Raw genomic sequence first — 26,680 nt, forward strand, 5'->3', positions numbered from 1 at the left:
ACATAAGTCTCTCTTTTCCAGTATGAAGTTGTAACATAAGTTTAACATGTCACTGTCCTCTGTACAAATATATTTTATAAATCTACTTTTCTTTCTACTCACATGCACAGCTGACCCAGATTTAGGACACAGGATCATTGTTTAGAACTGCTAGGCAAAGCATAAGACAAGACAGATAAAGACAGCTGGGGAAATGTGCACTATCTTTCATCTGTCAGAGTCAGCATGGAATTGTATCCTCTTTGCCTTGTTTGGAATTGTATTATTGTCCTAAGTGGGGGCCTACACATGAAGAAAGAGTATAAAGCCTTGGAACATTGCCCGGCACACCTTTGAAGCCAAATGATGGATGGGAGATAATGTCATTAGATCCTGACAATCCTTCCAACATAGTGGCAAAAATGGCAGACTCTACACATCAGGCCCCCACTTCCAAACTGGGTTCTTGCCATTGGCTTCCTTCATCTGTTATGCAGCATAAACTGTCATTAAAGAAAGCTGTTATTTCTCCTATGTGATTTCTTACTGCCGTATCACTAAAGGAGGGGTAGGCCTATCGCCTTTTCATATTATGTTTATATAGATTCAGGTAAAACGCCCCAATTACAAAAGAACTCATTCCAACAAGGGACCTAATGACCCCTGCTGGATACAGAAGTACAGATTTGTTTAAAACTAATAATTTTGCCACAAGGCTAAAATTTTACTTTTAACTCCTTGTAAGTGAATCTACCTCAGTTTTACTGAGTCTCTTACTAATCTTATTAATCTTCCTGTGCCTGCTTTTCTCAAGTCAGAATTGCAGGAGTTGGGAATCAATCCTAGGAGAGCTGCTAGTCTATCTCGGGGCCAATTTAGATACACAAATCAATACGAGTTTATGTCTTTGGGATGTAAGGAAAACCTTTGTAACTAGAGAAAAAAAACAAATGTAGGGACAATGTGCAAACTTCAAACAGACAGTGTTTGGGCCAGAATATGAGCCAAAAAGAATATATACAGTATATCAAAAGCCATGGAGCAGCAGCGTTTACCACTGTACAATTTAACTAGTGTGGCCGAAGGTTCAAACAAATAGCAGGCAGACACCAATTCTAATAAGCAGAATCTTTTATTTCTGACTTCTTGGTGAGCAGAGTGGCTTTTCCTTACAGAGAGAAAATGCAAGGAAGGCCCCCGACAAGGGGGGTTCAGCTGCATTTATAACAAAATCTTCAAAGAGAATGATTAAAAAAAATAGAGCAGTACCATTCAAGGCCATAAAACATTCTATACAAAAATCTGCTGATTACAATGGAAGCATAAATTCTAGTCTTATATTTGGAATGAAGCTTATCAGAAAACCTGCCATGGCCACTGCTGAAACAGCTGGGAAGAGTCAAAAACTGCATTCCACACCAGCAGCTCTACCCTAATAAGCACACTTATTTGTATTTGTTATAATAATACCATGGCATACAGAGAACATGCAGATTTTCATACAGAAGCTAGCAAAAGATTTTAACTTCCATTCCACACTAGTGCATAATTTTATTAGTATACTTGTACTTAAAACAGTTTCAACAAGAGTAAGCAGTTTAGTTAAATACAGATTGCCATTTCTTTTTTTAATATTCAGAGTATCTTGTAGATTCCCAATATGTCACTTTTGCCAACTTTAGAGATACCCTTTAAGCTAATCTGCATATTGAGATGAAGGAGGAAAAACCGTGTACCAGAGAAACATCCACATACTGTATGAGGACTTGTAAATTCTGAAGAGGCAGTGTTAGGGCTGGGATTCATACTTAGAGTTCTTGAGTTTGAGGCAACATTGTCGCCTTTTGTGACAAAACGTACAACCTCAGAATTCAGTTTAGTACTGTGGAGAGAGGTAGTGAAAATGTATAAAATGACACCTGGAAGCAGTCTTAAAACTGAGTTCTTAAATTGCTCTCTCAGTTATTTCTGTCAACTGAAGATTTGCATCCATATACATTGGGGGTTGATCAATTGTAGCCACATTTAAAATAATAGGCACCACATTTATACAATGAGATGTTTGCAGTTTCTCTTGATCATCAGAACTTTTTTTTAAAACATTCATTGTTAGCTTACCTGGGTGGATACCTGCCAAAGTATAGTGTGCCATTTGTCTGTGAGAAGTGGATTAATAAATTTTCACTTCATACAGGACAAGAATCTTATGAATGCTGGGTTTTGCTCATCTTCCTCAAGCTACATCTATGAGTTCAAATTGCTCACACCTAGCTAACTTTGTTTGACTGTAATTTCATGTTAAATTTTCATCAAGTACACAGGCATATGTGCTGAAATTGGGCTTACCATTGTTTTGTTTTTTTCCTTTGCAGTTGACAACTTGAGAGAAGAATCAAAAGAGAGAAATTCTAAAAGGAACCAAAGGAAGCCCAAAGATGATAGTCCAACTGTGTCTGGAAATGAAAACGGGTCAAAAGTGGTTGAATCTCCATCTGTTGTTTTATATAAAGAATCCTCTTTGCCAGGTAAACTTGTAATTCCTTCCATCTGAGAACAGAAATACCTTAAAATATTTATATTTACATAGTAGTAGTAGTAGTACTAGTGATATTGTCAAGTGGATTCTCACTAACAGTATTTTCCCAGAAAAAAGTGAAATATAGACTTGCCTTTACTTCCTTTTTAGTGAGCTCTTGAGTGGTGGTCAAGATTTTGATTTATTCTATAGTGTTCCAAGCTTTTTCCCCATGTCCTCCTTTTCTCAAATATCCCACTTGCCTCCTTCTTGCCCACATCATTTACCTATGTATATGAATGGAAATATTTTTAAAAAGGTAAACCATAGTGGCAAATTGAATACTGGTTAATTTGCTGTCTACCAGCTGCATCACACAACCATGAGTTTTATTTTTACTGCACTAAGCACTTATTCAATCACTTTGCTACACCCTTTCTCAAAAACAATATATCACCATTTCCTTATCAAACTTCTCTTTTTACTCCAGTCATAAATAGTATGTACTGTATCTTATATGTTAAAAATTTCTTAACATAGCTTGACAATTTACAGCATAATATCTGCCTGTGTGCAGCCCCTATGCTTGTCTTACTTGCATGTCTTCTGAGAATAGTGGCAATAATACAATACCAAAGACACACTCAAAATATACATATAATGTGCAACATATATATTTACTGTTATATACAACTAGCTGTGTATGCTGTAAAAAGCCAGGGGTCCTAGAAACTATTGAAATTGTCAGAAAAAAAATGAAATGTAGAAATGTCAGGTAATTGAAAGGAACTACTCTGGGCATCTCTCTCCTAGGAGGTTTAGTTTTGTTGACGTGCTCACATTGTTTGTGCATTAACAGCTTAGCGACTGTCTTTCTTCTGAGGTTTCATTTTGCTGACGTGCTCACTTTGCTTGTGTATTTGCGGCGGGAGGAAAAGTAAAAAGGATACCGTTTTGCCGATGTACTCCCCTTGCTTCTGTATTAGCGGATAATTGATTGACTCTCTCTTCAGATGTTTTGTTTTGCCAACGTGCTGGCCTTCCTTACATATCCTCGGAGGTGGAGTCCTTAGCCTGACTCCACCTCTCACTTCCAGGCCGGACAGACACAAACACTTCCACGCGTAGATGTTTATATATAAGATATGCATTTGCAAGTATTTTATATATACACTGCGTTTTTATGTTGCAAACTTTGTTATTATTTTCAACGATTCAGTCTCTCTTTGAAACATAAACTCCTATTTTTTTGCCATAGGCCCACAGTAATATGTCACAGCTCTCTTGCTAATTTGTTTGCATATTCTTAAACTTACCATCATTTTTTGATCACTGTCTTTAGTTGAGAAAATTGCAGAGGCAATTTGAAGTTATAATCTGTTAATATCTACACAAGGACAATTGTTACAGATGTACATTAATGCTGGCTCAACAATTCTATCAAACAATTTTACATTTTTGTCCAAAGGCAAAGGTTTAAAATGAATTCAAATTTTTTCCAACATTCTACTATTATGTAAAAATCAATTCTTAAAATTTTTTTTAAAAACCTATTTGATATGTTTCCATAGATACTAACAACTTATTTTTATTATTAGATAACACTTTATTGATCACAAGGTGAAGTTCACTTGCTCCATTAGCAAAGCAGAAAATAAATTATTTGTTCAAAATAGAAAAGAAAAAAAAAATCTGCATAAAATAAATAGATAGATAGATAGATAGATAGATAGATAGATAGATAGATAGATAGATACTTTATTAATCCCAAGGGGAAATTCACAAACTCCAGCAGCAGCATACTGATAAAGAACAATATTAAATTGAAGAGTGATAACAATGAAGGTATAACAGACAGATAATTTTGTATAATGTTAACGTTTACCCCCCCGGGTGGAATTGAAGAGTCGCATGGTGTGGGGGAGGAGCGACCTCCTCAGTCTGTCAGTGGAGCAGGACAGTAACAGCAGTCTGTCGCTGAAGCTGCTCCTCTGCCTGGAGATGATCCTGTTCAGTGGATGCAGTGGATTTTCAATTATTGACAGGAGCCTGCTCAGTGCCCGTCGCTCTGCCACGGATGTCAAACTGTCCAGCTCCGTGTTTACAATAGAGCCTGCCTTCCTCACCAGTTTGTCCAGGCATGAGGCATCCCTCTTCTTTATGCTGCCTCCCCAGCACACCACCGTGTAGAAGAGGACGCTCGCTATAACTATCTGATAGAACATCTGCAGCATCTTATTGCAGATGTTGAAGGATGCCAGCCTTCTAAGGAAGTATAGTCGGCTCTGACCTTTCTTACACAGAGCATCTGTATTGCTATTACAATTACAATTACAATACATATGTGTAAAACCAAGACAAAAGTACACCTCATACATTTAATGTAGAGCATTCCTAAAGAAATATTGTTCATGTGCCAGTGGGTCAGTCAGAACTTGCTTCTGTAGGGTGAAATTGTGAAAGCACAAGACATTATACAGTCTTATGCCTCATGTAAATAGTGCCTCATAGTGAGCTGATGACTAAGTTGACCCAGGATAACACATCATTGGGAGAATGGCGATAATGAGCTAATACCACTTCTAAAGTTGCTCTCTTCCTCTTTACTGCTGTTACTTCCAATGTATCTATGGTCACTCCTGTTTATTAAGGCCTATGTCATCCCTTGAGTTAGTGTTACTGCCTTAAGACTTCAGCACATGACATCAGTTTAGCAATTATGGACCTGTATAACATTCTGCAAACATTTAAGGATGTAATTCTCCCCAGAAAGTAGAGCTTTGTTTGCACAGCCTATACTCAAACAGTCTACTATTCACGTGGACCCCACTGGTGTTTCAGTGTGTTTCTGTATTTGGGCTAATGGGGGCATCAGCCAATGTATTCTTCTTTCATTATCTGAAAAAGAAGCAAGGAGTATAATGTCCCTGTTTCAAAGAAGAACAGGAATCTGAAGCAAGAAAAGAAGTGCGTAGAATCTTGTTTTTTTAATTGTTTACCAGCCTTAACGTTGCTACTGGACAGCCCCAGAGAATTGTGTTTGAGTCATGCAATGTGTGTAGTCTGCCCATTCTGCCCATGTTATTGAGGTTCGTCCTTTTTCAGCTTAAAGTTATTTGATTCCAAATTTAAGGTGTTGCTGTTTCAAATTAGGCAGTTCATAGCCAGTATTTTTTTTTTAGGGTTACCGATAGTTAATGTTTAAATCTATATTGCTGAATTTTGTTGTATGATGATTATGTCAGCATATCACAATGATCTAATGCCAGTTGAGACAAACCTGTCAACAGCACCTCAGTGTTTGATTGATTTTTTTTTTTGACGGGAATGGTGCGTAAACTTGAAGATCTTGCTAGTTAGGCAAGTTTATGTTAACGTTAGACAAGTGTTCACACATTATGGAAAATTCTTTTATGACTGTACCAGAATTTACATGCCAAAAACATCTCATCCTCTGGAATGCCAGAGACCACTGCTATCTCCTTTATCTATGTGATTTTCAACTGCAGGTGATTGCCCTTGTAGCATATAATTTCCTCCACCTCTTTTGTATACTATTATCACTTATTATTTGGTTGATGTCGTTATCCAAGGTGACTCACAACATTTGGGATGCAATTGGTTACATATCTTTTGTTTTTCCAATTGGAACACCAGCAGGTGAAAGTGACTTGCTTGTGGCCAGTAGCAGGATTTGAACCCTCTAACTCAGGCTCAAGTCCAAACCCTTAACCTCTACACCACACTGCCTACTCCTTTTCATCTCAATTACCTATAAAGGAGGAATCATCTAGGAATGAAATAAATTAAAATTGAACTCAAATTTGGCATGTTAGGAGGTGAAGATATAGGGAGAGCAGACAGTTCACTGGAATGGTCCTTTTTTGCTGAACAGTACCTCCAACACACAGTGCTGGAGTCTCACAGACTGTCTCCTATTAGTCAGATAGTCTTAGTTAGACAGTCAATGATCCACGACACTGTGGAGACATTACCCACATCATGTTAAGCTTATTCTGTAACCGTAGAGGAATTATTAAAAGTAGTGAAGATATCAAACAATGTGAGTCATTTCTGTCAAGGTCTGAGCAAGGACTTTGATACATGTAGATCCAGGTACAGTGGAACCTCTAGTCACGACCGTAATTCATTCCAAAACTCTGGTCACAACACGATTTGGCCGTGACCCGAAGTAATTTCCCCCATAGGATTGTATGTAAATACAATTAATATATCTTTTTAAAGATTTTTAAGCACAAAAATAGTTAATTATACCATAGAATGCACAGTGTAATAGTAAACTAAATGTAAAAACATTGAATAACACTGAGAAAACCTTGAACAGAGAAAACTAACATTGCAAGAGCTCACGCTATACTGTAGACTTACGAACCGCTCTCTGTAAACACTTTTTTTTAAGAGGATTAAGAGTTTTAAGCACAGGGAAAAAAAGGAACAATAGAAAAATCTGTAAACAACCAAGAAAAATAACCTTGCATGAGTCGAGTTCTGGCATGATGGAAGTGAGGAGGAACTGGGTGGAGAGGAGATTACAGTTTTGAGGTAAAGTCTGTCATGATGTGGGTTCGCTGCATGCTCCCATCTTGCTTCCGGGAGCCCTTAAACCTGTCACCATCTGTAATATTACTGATGAGCACGACAGTGAGGCACTACAATGGAGCAATCGGATGGTGCAAAAAGTGCCAAGTGCTTTTATTAAAATCAACAAAACAACAATCAAATATAAAGTCCAAATTAAATAAAGTGCAGTGCTTTCAGAATCCTTCAATAAATAAATGATCCCATAAAAACAAGTGAAGTGGAGGTTAAAATCCAATAGACAAAAGTCTTCATTAAATACAACGAGATTAAAACAATGCTCGAAGCAGTCTCTTTAAAAACAAGCCCGGTGCATTCTTTAACTGTCTTCTCACGCTCTCTCTTGCTCGCTCGCTCGCTCTCTCGCGCTCTCTCTCTCACTTGCTCGCTCGCTACACAGGGAGAGACTGAGCACGTGCGGAAATCATCTGTGCGTACAAACCAGAAGGGAAACCGGCTTGTTCGTCAACCGAGTGTGTGGTCGTGAACAGATGCAAAAGTTTGGCAAACTTTTTGGTCGTAACCTGATTTGTATGTGTTCGGAGACATTCATGACCCGAGGTTCTTATCTACTTCTATATGTGGCTGTGTCTCAAATCTTAAACACGTAACTGGATTTTTGACCTAGCTGATGGCAATTTTTGATCTTTGCTACTTAAACTGTAAATGCAAGCCATCATTTTCATGCTATTCTAAAACTAAGTTGGTAGAGGGCAGCTCATTCTGAGTTATATCTTTAAATTTCTAGCAAGCTTTTCTCATTTGATTTCACATTTTGTGTGATGTTCTGTTAACAAACAAGGTATTACAGTTAAGTATACAAATGTTGAACAACAATGGATCAAGAACAATATTTGTTGTCACCAAAGGTAAAAATGCATCTAAGTTGTAGCAGGTGTGCTTTTACATGATTGTGTATTGTTGTGAGAAATTAGGCAACATACAGAAAAAGGTTTGGGGATGGCCACCCTGTATACTTAAAAATCAGCAAAAGAAAAGAAACACATCTTTACATAAGCGGAGTTCACAACTGAACTGACTGATAGGTTGCGTTTGCTCTATAAATGAGGTGGATGGAAGGAAGAGGTGAAATCAGGGCAGCCAGAACAGGAACTGATGTGGCAGGAAAATGGATTCTGGATACAGGAAATTATGTCATCTGGGTTTGCCAGAAGTGATGTCAACAGTGGGTGGATAAGTGATGATGTCACTGAGAGGCAGGGCCTTTGGCTAAACTACAGAGGAACAAGAGGAGAGCGAATCAGGTGAGAGCACCAACCCCTGATCTGGCTGACAAATAGCACTATTTGAGCCTGTAAACTGTCCTTCATGCACATGTGTGTGACATTATGTAAGGTACTTTTGTTTTCAGTTGTGGTAAAAGTAGTAAGGAGGAAAAGAAGAAGTAGCACAGAATCTGCATCACATTTTATGAAGTCACCAGTCATGATGAAGAAATATGACATGGAAGTTTCATTTGGGGACTGCCACCTACTTTCTTTATGCATGGTGTTTGACTGGATCGGTTTATACCCTCTCATAGTTTCAACTGAGCAGTGTTTACTCTCTTTCTTTGATTGTTTTTGGTAAAGTTAAAGTTTTTGTCTAATGCATCACTTTATGTTAATCTCTCTGTTTACTAGACTGCAATAAGGCCACTAACCAGTGGACAAAAATACTTTTTTTTGCTTGTATGTTCATAAACAATTTTGTATGTATTTTAATAAGTACACTGAGATGTACATTAAGTAAAACTTTAACATGTTATTATTAACTTAACAATGGGCAATGACTGAAATAAATGGTTTGAGCATTTTTGACTTTGGGAAAAATGACTGTTTGAACTATTCACAATAAAATTCTGTATACTTTAAAGTGGAACTGTACAATATATACAAGGTTTCTTTGTTAAACTTTATTAAAATTAATTACTCTCTAACTTTATTTTTTAGGTCACTTAGAAGTACACTTTTTGTCTTAATTATTCATATCTACTTACAGCTAAAGAGTCACAGAGTGAAATGCCAACAGATAAAACATCTAAAGGCCAAAAAAAAAATCGAACAGGAGGCAAAGACTCTGTGAAGGGGGAGAAAAAAAATAAAGAGAAGGAAAGCCAAGTGAAGGAGCAGCCAGGGAAGACGATGGTGAAGCAGGGAGCTGAAAGTAGTGCAGATGGTAAGTCTTGCCACTGTCTCTTTTCTGTGGATGAACTTATTACAATGAAAAGAAGACTAAACCACATTATACAAAGAAGATGACTAACTTTGTTAGACCATTTCCCCAAAGTAAAGGAGTTACATTAGTCAGGATTAAACTATGTACATCGTTCAATGAGTGATTAAAACCCTTAGAGTATTTCCAAAAATTTATTATCAAGTGTTCATGAGAGCGCTTCTGCTTTGCTTCATAGAGCATCATATACCTTAATAGAAACATATGTTTATACCTGAAAAGCTTACACACCAGAAAATGCCACTGTAGAACACTTTGTTCAGTCGCAAAGTTCTCCCAGCTCAAGTCTGTTTATCTGGGTGTGAGGTGCCTTGAATTGTATAGGGTAAATAATATATCATTATTTGGAATAGATGCATTTCATGTGTGTTCAGTATCTACAATGATCTCGGTAAATTTAGGATGATAGGAAATGCGAGGCAGGAAATGTTGAACAAATAACTAAAAGAGAAACTTTTTTCAATTGACAGAAAGTTGACTTTCTGCTTGGCTGGTATAGAGGTAAGAGCTGCTGCCACATATACAAACGGTTGCGGGTTCAAGCCTGGGCTCTCCTCATTTTGAGTAGTGAGCTGCTATTATCTACAGAGTATATATGTATATATTCACTAAAGGCACGCAAGATGCACGCAAAACAGAGAGCCACGGCCGCCAACTCACAGACCCCCGGACACCAACTCTAACAGAGCCCTGCCTGCCAACTGTAAGGCCATGGGATACTATGGGATGCGCACGACAGGGCCAGGCCCGCCAACTCACAGAGCCCTGCCCGCCAACTCTAAGACCATGGGATACACTCGACAGAGCCCCGCCCGCCAACTCTAACCCTCCTGCGTCATGGGATGCGCACGACAGAGCCCCGCCCACCAACTCTAACCCTTCTCCCATGTCATGGGATACACACAACAGAGCCCCGCCCACCAACTGTAACCCTCCTCCTGCGTCTACCGTTGACTATTCATTGTTCTTTTCGGTTCCGGCTGCTTTCCTATATAGATAATCGACCAATTCGCCCGACCATGGGGTACGCACGACAGAGACCCGACCGCCCACTCTAACCCTCCTCCCGCGTCATGGGGAACGCACAACAGAGCCCCGCCCACCATTCACTAAGGACACGCAAGACAGAGAGCCACGCCCTCAAACTCACAGAACCCCGCCCACCAACTGTAAGACCATGGGATACCATGGGATACGCACGACAGGGCCAGGCCCGCCAACTCCTCTGATGGCCAATGAAGAGCATTGTAAGAAGTACATACTACGCTAGGTAGGCCAATGTTATGTTCTTGGACGGGAATGGCGGTATCTTCTTGAAAAGCAATGTAAAACTGAATGCGATGACTGTGCATGGGGTTTGCGAGTTGACACTGAAAGGAATTGGAATGAGTTTGTAAGTGCTTCTTGAGAGCACGAGTTGTTTTGAAGCATTGCTGGCAATGTTCACATTACATAATTCGTTCAGTGGAGTGTGATTCTAAATGTGCTTTAAGATATGTATGCAGTCGGAACATTTTCGAACAAATAGTGCATTGAAAGACCTGTGTGGAATGCGTTTGTTCAGTGGAGTGTGTGTTTAAATGTGCTTTGAGATATTTCTGGAGCGTGAAGGTTTGTGAGCAAATGTTAAATTGAAATTCCGGTGTGAAATGCATTTCTAAATGTTTTTCAGTAAGAGGATAGTGGGAAGGTGACGTCACATCAGCGTGGCTGCAGACAAATGTTTGTGTTGAATGGATTTGCACATGGTTGAGGAGATTTGTCTCAGTAATGGCACTAGACTTTCTGTTACCAGAATTCACCACAATGTACTGGAGTGTAAGACTATCACATCTGCTACCTCACAAACTGTCCTTATTCCCCGGATTTCCCTGACCCAATCAGATTTAAAATTTGCCTTTTACTTTTACACGCAGACAATTTACTGCTAGATTGGTGTTTGCAATGACAATTATTAAGCCACAGGGCCAAACTTTCAAAAAGATATGCCTGTATCTGCCAAAACATGTTTTCAGTCACGGACAATTGTATGTTGCTCTCTCCAGAGTTCCATCTTTTCATTCACTGACAGTTGTATCCTCAAACCCTCCCCATTTGGACAACTATGTCTTTCAGGAAGTGTTCACACATCAATAAATAATTATGCGCCATATGCTACACCGCGGGTTGGCTAGTTATTATTATTACTATAATAAAAACATACATTTGATATAAAGTCTTTGAACTGTGGCAAATCATACCTAGCAGAGGAGATGGACCTAATGTTGTGAAGGCCACACTTAGATGCGTGTTTAGTGGGCTGTACAATGAAATACATAGCCTCAGAAAACACAGTGGTAAATTGCTTAAACATAGAGATAATCACAGAAATAGAAGAAACGTTACATCAACAGTACAACACAGACTTTCCAGAGCATTGCTGTGAAAAAAAAGAAGGAGAACATCAAATTCATGCACATCATCTCAGAATCTGCAAGACTGGTAGGTGGCCACTACTGTTTAAATTTGTCTTTAAAACACAAGACACTTAAAATGTCAAAATCACTGTATTGCAGAACAGCATGCTATTGGACTCAAAAGAAAACTGAAGAACATTTCAGGTTTTCACGAAGACTACAAAACTTTTATGACAGACATAACAGATAAAGGTTATGCTGTCAAGGTAGCCACAGAAAGCCTAAATCATAATGAAGGCAGGGTGTGGTACATTCCACATCATGGTATGTACCATCCAAAGAAAAATAAGCGTTGAGTGCTTTTTGATTGTACAGCCACCTACTAAGACTTCTCTTAATGAATAATTACTGATAGGTCATGACCTAACTAATAACATACTCATTGGCATCCTTACAAGATTTTGAGAGGAACCAGTGGCATTAATGGCAAACATTAAATCAACATTTTAACAAGTTAAAGTCCCGGATAAGGAAGCTGATCTTCCTTACTTTTTGTGGTGTCCTGAACATAATCTAACTTGATAGAATTGAAAATAACAGTACATCTTTATGGTGCTACTTGCTACCCAGTTGTGCTTTTTTTATGGATTGCAAAGTAAGCCAAAAATACAAGAGAAACAGTTACTGGGGAAGTAGTTAACACCTTGCTTCATTATTTCTGTGTAGATGAATAAGTGGGTAAGTAATAGCAGAACAGTGTTATTGTCTATTCTTGAAGAAGACAGAACTCTTGAACAAAAGGATTTAGACCCGAGCCATAGCCTGCTCCCAACAGAATGTGCCCTGGGCATCCAATGGTGCACTGAAACAGACAGTTTCAAATTTCAGATAATGTTACAAGATAAGCCCACTACAAGATAAAGGTACAAGATAAGCCTGCTATAAGGCATGGTATTCTATCTGTTGTCAGTTCAATATATGAACCCCTTGGATTTTTAGCATTGGTTATGCTGCCAGCAAAGCTTATTTTAGGAGACTTGTGCAAAGAGAAATGTGGATGGGATGATAAAGTGTAATTCAGGCATGTTCAGAAGTGGAAAAAATGGATGGATGACTTACAGTTTCTAGTAAACTACAATGTGAATGGATGCATCAAACCTGCATGGTTTGGAACCATAATGTCAGCACAAATACACTATTTTACAGAAGCCAGTGAAGATGGATATGGCACCGTCATATATTTTCTCTTGACTAATGAAGATGGCAAAAAACATTTTTCACTCTTTATGGGGAAATCAAGAATGGGACCATAGAAGCATGTCATAATTTCAAGACTGGAGCTAACAGCAGCCATTGTAGTAGTCAAAATCGATAAGCCAGAACATGAGTGGTCAAAAAAGACGAGATCAAATGAGTGATTCAATTAGAGGATGATTCAGAAATTAAAATCTGTGCAGTTAACATGATAAGTGCAGAACAGATCACTGATACTGTTAAGTAAACTCATAACCTACTTTTCAGAATGGCTAGAGAATGCTGTGGTTTGGTTTCTCAGGCTTAAGGAAATACTGCTGCACTTAAAACGATGGATGAAAAACATTTCAACTTGAACTCTGTCAATCTGAAAGTCACCCCAGGAAAACAGGAAATGCTCATCGCTGAACATATGAAAGAGTACAAACTGATGACAAAACCAAAAACAATTTCTCCAGAAGACTTGGCTAAAGCCACAGCAGAGATTATCCACCTCAGTCAACTGCAAGTTACAAGAATACCAGAAGAAATAATGGCTTTAAAAAAATCAAGACAAGTCAATTTGGGGATCATGCACTTATACAGTGCTTGCCACACCCACTACACGACGAAACAACTTGGGGTCCCGGTTGGCAACCCCCCAGGCAGAAATGCGATCCAGTCCCACCTTCTGGAAATGACCCTCTATCTGCCACAGCCAGGTGTTATGTGGGCGACCCCTTGGCCTGGTCCAGCCACTCGGGTCCCCAACAATGAGGATCTTACGAGCTGGATCACCCTTGGGAAAATGCACCTCACAATGCATGTAATGTGCCTCATTCGGGACTCCATGAGCAACTGCTCATTCAAACCAACGGTACCCAAGGATTTTCTGGAGACACACAGTACCAAAGGAGTCCAGTCTTCGTCTCAGGTTGCAGGATAGCATTCATGTCTCACAACCATATAGCTGACAGAAAGCACTAGGACTCTAAAGACTTGGACCTTTGTCCTTTTGCATAGATATTGGGAGCACCACACACTCCTTTCCATCGACCTCATGACCAATCCGTCTACTGACTTCATAGGAAGAGTCACCAGAGGCATGAATGTCACTGCCAAGGTAAGCAAACCTCTCAACAAGGTCAACACTCTCTCCGCAGACAGACACATTGCTGATGGCTGTGCCCAAGAGGTCATTAAAGGCCTGGATCTTGGTTTTTATCCAGGACACTCGCAAGCCCAGACATTCAGACTCCTCACTTAGTCTCTTGGGAGCCCCGATCAGAGCCTCCATTGACTCTGCGAAGATCACAGCATCGTCAGCAAAGTCAAGATCTGTGAATCTTTCTTCACGAACAGATGTCCCACAGACGCTGGACCCCACTACTTTGCCCAACACCCAGTCCATACAAGCATTGAACAGAGTAGGAGCAACAACACACCCCTGACGAACTCCAGAATCAACTGGGAAAAACGCAGAGGTCCTGCCTCCACTCTGCACAGCACTCATAGTACCAGTGTACAGGCCAGCCATGATATCCAGCAACCTCGAGGGGATCCCGCAAACTCTCAGGATGTCCCACAGGGCAGCTTGATCAACTGAGTTGAACGCTTTATGAAAAAATGCCCATGTAAAAAAGAACAGTTAGATATTTAAACTGGACATGATCATACAAGGTGGAATTTTGAGTGTCAGAGGCAGACTCAACAAAGCTGCAATGCCAGAAGAAGCTAAACATCCTGCAGTCCTCCACAAATGTTCACATATTGCTTCTCTTATATTGCAGCACATACACAGGGAAAATCATTTCAAGCTGCACAATATGCAAAAGACACAATGCTTAAGCAGACATGTAAGTCTGAGGTTGTTTAATTATACGAACGGTATTTGTGGCTAATTGGGCAAAAATGTTTTAAAAATTGTAGAAAGACTCTATACTGCCTGTATTCAGTGTGACAAGTTTTCAGTTCCCTTTCAGCAATTTTTGATAGCAGGCTGGCAAATTACTTTTCTAGAGGACTGTTACTATATATTTTTGTTTTAAGCAAATTGCAAATGATCAGTTAATGAAGCATGTTATTTAATTGTTGTACATGGTTTATTAGTGCTCGCTTTCTTCTACATCTGTTGTTCTAATGTTATAGATTTTTCTTTCAGCACAGTATTTTCTTAACTGGCACATATTAATAGTTTTTCCAATTTTGAAAGACAAATTAGAGCTGCTGGGTGAACTGCAAGGTACTATGCCAAGTATGAAGATGACTGAACAGAGACCTGTATGTTTAAGAGTCATTAGCAATAGCAGGGACATGCTTGCTGGTGATTTCTGAGAGTGTCTGAGGCACAAGGATATAAAGATACCTTCGGGGAGAACATCTCAGAATTTCCAAAGTGTGCACCTTACTCTGAAAGTAACCCCTGCATGTTGTTTTAAAGTACAGTACTCCCACTCAAGGAGCCAGCATGTGTAGAGCAGGGAGGTGGGAAGGTACAGACTATTGTTACAGTGAACAATAGAAGATTAGGACTAAATATAAGTAATCTGTAGCTTTTTCTGTTGTAACAATGGAAGATTAGGACTAAATATAAGTGATCAGAAGTTTGTTTTGTTGAGGTCAATTACTTATTGTCTGAGCAATCAGCTAAGCATCTGGTTGCTAGTTAACAGCAATGCACTGGTAATTAACCATTTTGGATTAGCCCCATATTTAAAGGGGCAGAGCATGGAAAAAATAATACATTTCCCACCACATGAAACATACTTTGAAGAACTGCATTAAATCGTCCATCTTCGTCACACGTTCTTGGAAAAACTTCATAAAATGATATCAAAATGATAGTAGTTTTAAAGTACACTGTAATATTATTGTATTATGAAATAAGCCCTTGTAATTATGACATCAGTACCATTCATTGTAACATTTCATATAACAAATTTATATTTGTACTTGGGCCTTGTGGTACTGAAACAAATGCAAATATTTTGTGTTGTTAACCCATATATCCAGAGTCTACATTTTGCATTTTGGCTTCATTGGACATGGCAGTATTTTAAAGAGCATGGTACTTAGGGTTTTTTCCCTTTAGAAGACTTTTTTACTGTTTATTTACCTTCACAGAAAATCCTTGTATAGTAAATTAGGAAATATCTATCTGGAATAATTGCCATCGGTACTACAGTACATAAGACAGGAAAGGAAGGAATTGAGGATTGAAAAGGATTTAGAGTTAAGTTGATTATACTAAGCGTGAACCTGCAAAAGTTCATACTAAGAAGAATAACGGGGGAAAAGAGCATATTCAAAGAGGAGGATGACATTTAAACAGGTTTTGTGAGGGAAATGGTATTGGGTAAGAAAGAGAGAAAGAAATCAGGCAGTGAGCAGACACCTGGGGAAGTGGAGAATAAACTGGGGAAATTCAGTACAAATAAAGACACAGTTAGCAAATGGCTAAAAGTGAGTGAAGAACAGGGGGAAGAAGGTATGTGAGAGTATCTTTAATGGTAGAGAGAAGTTCAGTAGGCATTGAATCTGATAATTCTGATGTGAGAAGTATGAATGAAGAACCCAAATAGGTTTCCACAAAATCTGGCCCAGGAAAGTGGGAGGTGGTGATAAAAAGAGATTAAGTAATTTGGTAATTGAAGCTCAGGTTTGCTCCAGGGATAGAGAACCTTGTAGAGTATGTTGCCTTTCTGGTATACAGATGGGAGACCTCCTTGTGTGGATTGAGAGGTTCCTGGATCCAGTTGTCATTTTACTTGTTCAAATGAATGAAATAAGTAAAGGTAGGCTACTTTTTCTACAATTGAAATTTAAAGTTATGTGGAAAGCTGATCGGCAGAACTGTCAGGTGGTCAGCTCTACATGTGCCATGGGCCAGTCAAATTAAGGCTGATGAATTTAGAAGGCTTAACATGAAGCTGAAATTTTGTTATAGAATACAGAGTCATAGGTTTATTGGAAATTGGAGCTCGTTCTGAATCAGATGGGACCTGTACCACCATGACCAGAGGGATACCAATGTACTGAGGAGACATATTATGAGTAGTTTTGTTAAGACTTAGGAATGGGGTTAGGGGTAGGATTAGGCTTAGGCATTGGGGGTAGGGTTAGACGTTAGGGTTACAGAGGAGACATATTATGAGTAGTTTTGTTTACATTTGGGAATGGGGGCTGTAGGGAGTTTGGGGTAAGCTGGTATATATCTCCCAAAAATGGAAAAACATAGTATTGAAATTCATTGCTCATGAGCCAAAATTAAAATGAAAAATATTTTTTTAAAATTGATTTCTTTAATGGCCAGGAGTATCAAGAATAAAACAAGACAGGTGAAGCTGGATGCATGCATGCATGCTCTCATAGTAGTAACAAAACCTGACTCAGTCAGAGGGTTGTGGGATGAATGTAGCATAAAGAGGTACACATTATCTTGGAAGGATCAAAATCGAAAAGGTGAACAGTTCCCATTTATGTAAATAGAATTTGAATGTGCAAATAGACGGTGAGCCATATTGTAGTGAAACTATTGGTTGCAGCTAGCAAGGGTATAGGGTTTTTTTTTTTTTTGTTCTTTATTTCGTCTTATACAATTTCTTGTATTAGGAATTTGTTAGTTTTCGCATACCCCTTGGGCTCAGAGCACAGGGTCAGCCATTGTACAGCGGCCCTGAAACAATTTAAGGTTAAGGACCTTGCTCAAGGGCCCAGCAGAGTAGGATCTCTTTTGGCAGTTTATATGGAATTGGGACACCATTTGGAACAGATGGGATCTATTCTGCCACAATGGGTTACATCTGAACGGGAGGGGCACTAATGTGTTGGGGAAGTGTATGAGTAGGTCAGTTGAGGATTGTTTAAACTGTGGTATGGGGGGCAGGGGGGTTTGGTCATGCCAGGTTTAGAACTTTACATGAAGGAACAAACCATAGTGTAAAAATAAAAATACATAGTAATAAATTATATAAATAAATTAATAAAGTATCTATCTATCTATCTATCTATCTATCTATCTATCTATCTATCTATCTATCTATCTATCTATCTATCTATCTATCTATCTATCTAGTAATGTAAATTCTAAACCAGCATCAAAATGCGAGAGTAAAACTGGCACATTAAAAATAGCTTGCCTTAATTATCAAAAATGAATCTGCTAGTCTAGGATTGGTTGAAAAGTAAGTAATCCTCATAGACCTCAGCATTAACATTGCAGTGAACCATTCTATTGGAATGTTTTTTTCAATGCATGGAGTCATAAAATGCATTGCAATTGTCATTCCACCAGATGGTGCTGGTGATGTAGTAAAATGCATCACTACAAATGTTTATAATGCACCATTTGTTGCAATGCATACGTCTCTGTTATACAGTTAGGTCCATAAATATTTGGACAGAGACAACTTTTTTCTAATTTTGGTTCTGTACATTACCACGATGAATTTTAAATTAAACAACTCAGATGCAGTTGAAGTGCAGACTTTCAGCTTTAATTCAGTGGGTTGAACAAAAAGATTGCATAAAAATGTGAGGCAACTAAAGTATTTTTTTAACACAATTCCTTTCATTTCAGGGGCTCAAAAGTAATTGGACAATTGCCTCAAAGGCTATTTCATGGGCAGGTGTGGGCAAGTCCGTCGTTATATCATTATGAATTAAGCAGATAAAATGCCTGGAGTTGATTTGAGGTGTGGTGCTTGCATGTGGAAGATTTTGCTGTGAACAGACAACATGCCGTCAAAGGAGCTCTCCATGCAGGTGAAAGAAGCCGTCCTTAAGCTGTGAAAACAGAAAAAACCCATCCGAGAAATTGTTACAATATTACAAATGGCAAAATCTACAGTTTGGTACATTCTGAGAAAGAAAGCAAGCACTGGTGAACTCAGCAACGCAAAAAGACCTGGACGTCCACGGAAGACAACAGTGGTGGATGATCGCAGAATCATTTCCATGGTGAAGAGAAACCCCTTCACAACAGCCAACCAAGTGAACAACACTCTCCAGGGGGTCGGCGTATTGATATCCTAGTCTACCATAAAGAGAAGACTGCATGAAAGTAAATACAGAGGGTGCACTGCAAGGTGCAAGCCACTCATAAGCCTCAAGAATAGAAAGGCTAGATTGGACTTTGCTAAAGAACATCTAAAAAAGCCAGCACAGTTCTGGAAAAAACATTCTTTAGACAGATGAAACCAAGATCAACCTCTAACAGAATGATGGCAAGAAAAAAGTATGGAGAAGGCGTGGAACAGCTCATTATCCAAAGCATACCACATCACCTGTAAAACACGGTGGAGGCAGTGTGATGGCTTGGGCGTGCATGGCTGCCAGTGGCACTGGGACACTAGTGTTTATTGATGATGTGACACAGGACAGAAGCAGCCGAATGAATTCTAAGGTGTTCAGAGACATACTGTCTGCTCAAATCCAGCTAAATGCAGTCAAACTGATTGGGCGGCGTTTCATGATACAGATGGACAATGACCCAAAACATACAGCCAAAGCAACCCAGGAGTTTAATAAAGCAAAGAAGTGGAAAATTCCTGAATGGCCAAGTCAGTCTCCTGATCTTAACCCAATTGAGCATGCATTTCACTTATTGAGGACTAAACTTCAGACAGAAAGGCCCACAAACAAACTGCAACTGAAAGCCGCTGCAGTAAAGGCCTGGCAGAGCATTAAAAAGGAGGAAACCCAGCATCTGGTGATGTCCATGAGTTCAAGACTTCAGGCTGTCATTGCCAGCAAAGGGTTTTCAACCAAGTATTAGAAATAAACATTTTATTTCCAGTTATTTAATTTGTCCAATTACTTTTGAGCCCCTGAAATGAAGGGATTGTGTTAAAAAAATGCTTTAGTTGCCTCACATTTTTATGCAATCTTTTTGTTCAACCCACTGAATTAAAGCTGAAAGTCTGCACTTCAACTGCATCTGAGTTGTTTCATTTAAAATTCATTGTGGTAATGTACAAAACCAAAATTAGAAAAAAGTTGTCTCTGTCCAAATATTTATGGACCTAACTGTATGCCATTTGGTATGCGATTTGTAATATCAATGTTAATGTTTGTGATTGTGTTGTGTTGGAATGATGGAGACACAGTAACTAGACAAATGCACAGACAGATACACAGATACATGTATTTTTTATAAGGTGGATGGATAAATTTGTGCTTATTGCCCTCATTCTACACTCAGTAATCCATAAAGACAAAGTTGATAATAATATAAATAATGCATTTTATATATAGCGCCTTTCCCACGCTCAAGATTGAAATGTTTTCAGAAAGGTTTGCAAATTTTTTTAAAAATCAAAATCTGAAATCTTTCATATGTTTAAGTATTCAGACACTTTGCACTGTTGCACTCCAAATTGTTGTAATGTGTATCCTGTTTGCGTTAATTTTCCTAGACTTGTGTCTAGAACTTGATTGGATTTCAACTGTGGCAAACTGAATAGATCAGACATAGCTTAGAAAGGTGCACGCCTATGTTTATGAGTCCAACAATTCACACTGCATGTCAGGACAAAAATAGCTCTGAAGTCCAAGGAACTCTCAGTAAAGCTCCATGATACAGTACTATTGCAATGAGGCATACTGTAGATGGTATAAAACAATCTCTAAAGCTTTGAGTGATCCCAGGGGCACGGTGGCCTCAATAATTATTAACTCGAAGACAATTGGAGCCACTAAGACTCTTACTAGATTTAGCTGTCTAGCCAAATTGAGTAACTGGAAAAGAAGGACTTTGGTCAGGGAGTGACCAAGAACCCAGTGCTCACTCTAACAGACCTTTAGGAGTCCTCTGCTAAAGCAGGAGAACCTATTGGAAGGATGACAACAATCTTCTTGAAGTTTGCCAAATGTTTTTTAAAGACCTATGAGAGCATGAATAAAAAGATTCTCTGTTCTTATGAGATAAAAGATAAAAACTGAAGTCATTGGGCAGAACTCCAAGAAGTGTATTTGGCATTGACCAAGCACTGTTCATCACCACCCTAATATCATAATTGTGGTAAAGCATGGTGGTGGCAGCATCGTGACATGGCAGGGACAGGGAGAATGGCCTAAATTGAGAAAATGATGAAGGCAGCCAAATACAGAGAAGCTCTTGAAGAAAACCTGTTTCAAAGTGCACACAACTTCTGGAACGATGCTTCACCTTTCGCCACCTTTCAACGAAGCGAAGTGGCTTCAGGTCTAGTCTTTTACGAAGTCCTGAATTGAGGGTCTGAATACTTATATGAATGAAAGATTTCAATTTTTGAATTTTTATAATTTTCATACCTTTCAGAAAACATGTTGTCATGGGTTATTGAGTGTAGAGTGGTGAATTAAAGAAGCAGTTAATGAACATTTTTGGAGATAATGTAAATAAACAATTTTGAGTGGAAAATGTGTGTTTTTATAAAACAGACTACTACACAGAACATTTTCAGAGTAATTAAAGGCAAAAATCCTTGGAAATGATGAATATTGCTATCTTGGAATAGAGTGGAAGTATTTGATGGCAGAGCTTGTGATTCAGGTGCAGAAAGAAGTCTTAGAATTTTAACTGATTTTGGTTGGCACAGTTTGTATTTTTTTCACTTGTTCTTATCTCATCTGTGACTATCCAGATCTCTGCTGCTACAATTTAAAGAAATGATTTAGCAAATAGTCATCACGGAGGGAGCATTGTTAGTATGTCATACATAAAGAAATAAAAAAAAATGTAGTAAATCTTACAAAGATTATGGTGCAATAAATGACATATTTCAATGGTCTTCTCTTTTTGTTTTTATACAGCAGGAAAGCCTTTTATCTGTGAGACTGCAGTGCCGGCAGACATTGTGATCCTTGTGGATGGCTCTTGGAGTATTGGCCGTTCTAACTTCAAAAGAGTCAGAGAATTCTTAGAAAACTTGATGATGTCATTTAACATTGGGTGGCATAAGACCCGAATAGGTAAGTGCTGTGCTAAGTGAGTTTGGATACTTGTATACTTATTATTTGGAGCAATGCCCAGTACCAATCAACATATATCATAAAAGTATTTGTCTGTAGTGTTACTGAAAAACACATATATATGAGGCTATTTTCATTAATTTGTCTAAGAAACTTTTTCAACATTTGATGAGTAAAATTTCCTGGTAGCTACTTTTTTATCTTGATTGAGTTAGTGTGATATATTTGAAGTGCTGGCTTTTTTAGAGATTACTTAGCTATGTATTGAGAACATTAATATAATATGACAAATTCCAGTAACTCTTTATTTGAAGGGTGTCTACATAGTGACTGCATATCATATGCATAAGCATGGAGTGACATTTAAGAAGCAATCTATTTGCAAGATGTGGAACAAAATATCATCGCTCTTTAAAAAAACGATACTTCTTAAACAATAAGTATGTTATCCAGTAACCGATTCTTGTGTTATGAATCTCCATGAAGACACCCTTCAACTAAGCTGTTACTAAACTGCCAGTTTTATTCTCCTATTGGACATTAAAAATAATCCTGAATTAGTCAAAATTAAAGTTACAGTCGGAAGACTTGTGTCTTTGTATAGTTCTACAAGTTACCCATATCATCAGTTTTTCATGTGTTGCAGTCATGTTAAACAGGATAGAGACTCACAAGAAAGATTTTGAGACTTTAAGAACCAATATTAGATTGTTTAAATGAAAAATAATAATTAATCTGAAAATTATTATTTTTACCCAAGCCTAGTAATAACAAAGGAGCACAGAGGGTGTTTGTAGGTTTTGCTGCTGGAAAAGTAAATTTGTGGCATTAATACATGTTTTAATTAACAGTGGACATGTATTGAAGAAATGCCCTTTGGTATCATTTACACTAATGATGCATTTTGGCAAGTCATTTTAACAAACTATATTTTGACCAGTTAGAATTTGAGATATGCAAAATTTGCAGTATATTTTAGCAGTCAAACAATTACAATTTCAATTTTTTTAATTATTTATATATTTTATTTATTTTTCCGTTTGATGCACTGTGTCTATAATTACATTTTGATTATTCAAAATTCAAATTATGAATCTTTTTAAATACATTCAGATCCAATTCATTTCTGTTTAATATTACAGACACAATAATGACATTGTGATTATTTAAAGTTTCACTTTTTTTTTCAACCATAATATATGACTCAAATTTTGAATAGGCACACTTCAGTTAATAATATCTGCCATTCACAATTTAACAAATCAGATGTGATTACAGAGATATTTGAGTGCACCTGTAATATATACTCTTCTGTGCCGATTCTACAATAATATTTTAAATACATTATGACTAGTCAAAGATGTAATAGCAAAGAAACAGTTTTTAAATTAGTTTCACTTTAATTGAAGACACCATTACTTCTGACTTTAAATGGTATTAGAAAACCCATGTACAAACCATTAAAGTCACCAAGTAAGGCACATTGTTTGTTCTTTTGTTCATTTCTAGTAATGTGAAAGTTTAATTTAAGTAATGAAAACTGAAAGTCTTCTCCCATTGATGTTCATGAGGTTTCAATGCCCATGGATGTGAGTACAAGTGTTGCTTTACACCTGTGGTTGCAATTTAAAGATTTATCTTTCACCCAAGGTAAAACAGTTGGAGAAACTGACAATCACAGAGGTAGAAATTGTAATCTTTATGCATTTTTTAAACAAAAATGAACCACAGAGTATTTTAATCATTTACCATGCCTGTTTAAAATGTATACAATCAAACCCCGAGAGTGCTTACAGATCAACAGTATTTTACATTGAAAGATGAAATTTCTAGTGGTAAGGGGCTGGTAAATAGGAAGAGAACACAGGCGTTATTTGAAAGAAACCAGTGAAAAACAACTAATGAAGCATGGAACTGTTTTATTTGTGTCACATTGAACAAAGTTTTAACTGGCTTTGTTAAATGTTCAAAATGTAACATTTCCTATAAGATGGAAATCATAAGATGGTTGGCACCACTTAAAGATGCATCAGGATAAATGCATGGCATCACCTGCAAAACCACCACTCAAAGCCCAAAATATAACTATTAGACTGTTGGTAAAATAAGATCTTGTTGTCACAGCTTGAAAATGATGAGCCAGGGACATAAGGTAAGACCATGTATATTTTTATTTTATTTAATATGTTACATATAACTTTTATTGTTACTCTTTCTTTTTTATTTTTATTTATTACTTTGTGTCGTGCTGTAGCTGGGTATGATAATGAGTTCCAAAACTTGCTGTATCCTCTGTATTAAAGGCAAAAATCATTTCTTCATTACAACTGAAGTAAAATTTCCTCATTTATAGAGTCAAGGACTGCCAACTGATAATACTTTGACTACTTAGATATCTATAAAAAAACAATAAAATCACAAAAATACAACATTCAACACAATTCCATTTTTGCATTGTGTGACTCTGTAATTGGGCTTTATAATTAAATTATTTTCTATTCAGCATATTCTTTATTCTTTATTCCCTCATATCCAGGGCAGGGTTGCAGCGCAGCTTTAGCCTATCCCAGCAATCATTAGGCACAAGGCAGGAACAATACCTGGATAAGGTGCCAGTCCGTTGCCGGATAAACACCGACTAGCACCAATTTAGCATCACACAGGGAAAATGAGCAAACTCCATGCAGGTAACAAATGAGGCACACACCCCAACACCTTTTTGCAAGGCAGCAGTGCTGCTATTGTGTCACTATGGTGCCCTGCATATTAATGATCATTTATATCTAAAGCCCAGTTGGCAGTAATAGGGGTATACATGCATTTCACTGTAGATTGCATGAATTCCAGTGCACTCTGCTTTAATTTGGAATAGGGTAAGAATAAGTGCTAAACCCATTTGTTACATATTTTTGCTTTGAATGTTTTTTTTTTCACTTAAAGCTTTGACTCAGTACAGTGGAGACCCACGGATAGAGTGGAATCTGAACAATTTTTCCAGTAATGCTGAAATACAGACTGCTGTCCGCAACTTTCGCTACAAGGGTGGCAACACATTTACAGGTAGTATACCAGAATTTGCTGAACTTAACTAGTAATGATCAAATTTCATTTTTCATGTTGGGATTAATTTATCTATGCTTTTATTTCAATTAGCTGATAAAATAGATGGAGAAATGAATCAATCTTCTTCTGGTCTTATATACTGTATCATGGGTATCAAACAGGCATCTGCAAGTACACCACAAAAATGAAATCTAAGCAAGAGAAAAGTATTTATAGCATGGCTTTAAAGCTTGTTTTCCTTATTGTAAGAATTATTGACTTATCAGAATATTTGCATTTATGATTATTTAACTTACTTTAAGAAATCTTGTCAAGTATATTTTGCTTATCCCATTAGCATTTTTTTTTCTTAAATAAAAACAAAACAACCCATTTGAAGTTTTTTGTCTAGTTTTTGCATATGCATTTTTGCAGTGTGATATGAAATTCAGTTGCCAGCTTGGTAATAATTCATTCCATCCACCCATCCATCCATCCCAATACTGGACCTCCTGATGTTAATTAAATCTAATATATACTGTAGTTTAAAATGTCATCTGCTTCTGTAATGGTACTGATTTAAAAAAAAAAAGTTACAGACCTGTTTTCCAAGAAATAGTTACACCCAAGACAACAACAGCTCCTCTCAAATACACACATGAATTCTAAAGAACTCTCAAAGAAGACTTATGACTTAGTTAAAGATAACAGAGCAGTCACAATAAGGCATTATAAAGTCATATTACTGTAGGTGTGAAGGATTCTTTAGCTTGAAAGTACTTAATGATAGTGTGTCGCTGACAGTGTAGAAAATCACACTCTCACAAAGTTGTAAATGATGTATGTACTCACATTAATGGAACACAGTCTCCTAAAAAAGAGGGTGCTCTCCCTTTCTTTTGTCATTTTATCATTGATGTGATGTGCTATGCTATAGCAGTTTGCCTGAATAGAATTTGGGGAAATTTCCTAGGGGTAAATTTTGATTTTTACAGAAACTCGAAAAAAAAAATATATATATGTGTGTGTGTATGTACTGTATACATATATGTATATATATATATATGTATATATATATATATATATATATATATATATATATGTATATAAACTGCTCAAAAAATTAAAGGAACACTTTGAAAACACATCAGATCTCAATGGGAAAAAGAAATCCTCCTGGATATCTATACTGATATAGACTGGGTAATGTGTTAGGAACGAAAGGATGCCACATCGTTTGATGGAAATGAAAATGATCAACCTACAGAGCCCTGAATTTAAAGACACCCCAAAAATCAGTCCATTGGCTAGTCCATTTTGCCAAAATTTAATTGCAGCAACTCAAAATTGTATGCAGCACTTTGTATGGCCCCTGTGTTCTTGTATACATGCCTGACAACATCGGTGCATGCTTCTAATGAGATGACAGATGGTGTTGTGGGGGATCTCCTCCCAGATCTGGACCAGGGCATCACTGAGCTCCTGGACAGTCTGAGGTGCAACCTGGTGGCATTGGATGGACCAAAACATAATGTCCCAGAGGTGTTCTATTGGATTTAGGTCAGGAAAGTGTGGTGGCCAGTCAATGGTATCAATTCCTTCATCCTCCAGGAACTGCCTGCATACTCTCACCACATGAGGCCAGGAATTTTCGTGCACCAGGAGCCACTGTACCAGCATAGGGTCTGACAATGGGTCCAAGGATTTCATTCTGATACATAATGGCAGC

At 37.8% G+C, this 26,680-nt stretch overlaps 1 protein-coding gene across 1 annotated transcript in view; it reads left to right on the plus strand.

Moving 5' to 3' along the window:
• The window catches only part of LOC120514307 (collagen alpha-1(XIV) chain), a 228,986-nt gene that overhangs the window by 110,607 nt on the left and 91,699 nt on the right, over positions 1 to 26,680 (plus strand). Inside the window, exons 5-8 of the mRNA XM_039734634.1 lie at positions 2,352 to 2,504; positions 9,095 to 9,271; positions 21,751 to 21,909; positions 24,850 to 24,969. Of these exons, the coding sequence (XP_039590568.1) occupies positions 2,352 to 2,504; positions 9,095 to 9,271; positions 21,751 to 21,909; positions 24,850 to 24,969 (609 nt within the window). The remainder of the gene's footprint in view (positions 1 to 2,351; positions 2,505 to 9,094; positions 9,272 to 21,750; positions 21,910 to 24,849; positions 24,970 to 26,680) is intronic.

This window comes from Polypterus senegalus, chromosome 14 (assembly GCF_016835505.1).
Source record: "Polypterus senegalus isolate Bchr_013 chromosome 14, ASM1683550v1, whole genome shotgun sequence".
In the NCBI taxonomy this organism is placed as follows: domain Eukaryota; kingdom Metazoa; phylum Chordata; class Cladistia; order Polypteriformes; family Polypteridae; genus Polypterus; species Polypterus senegalus.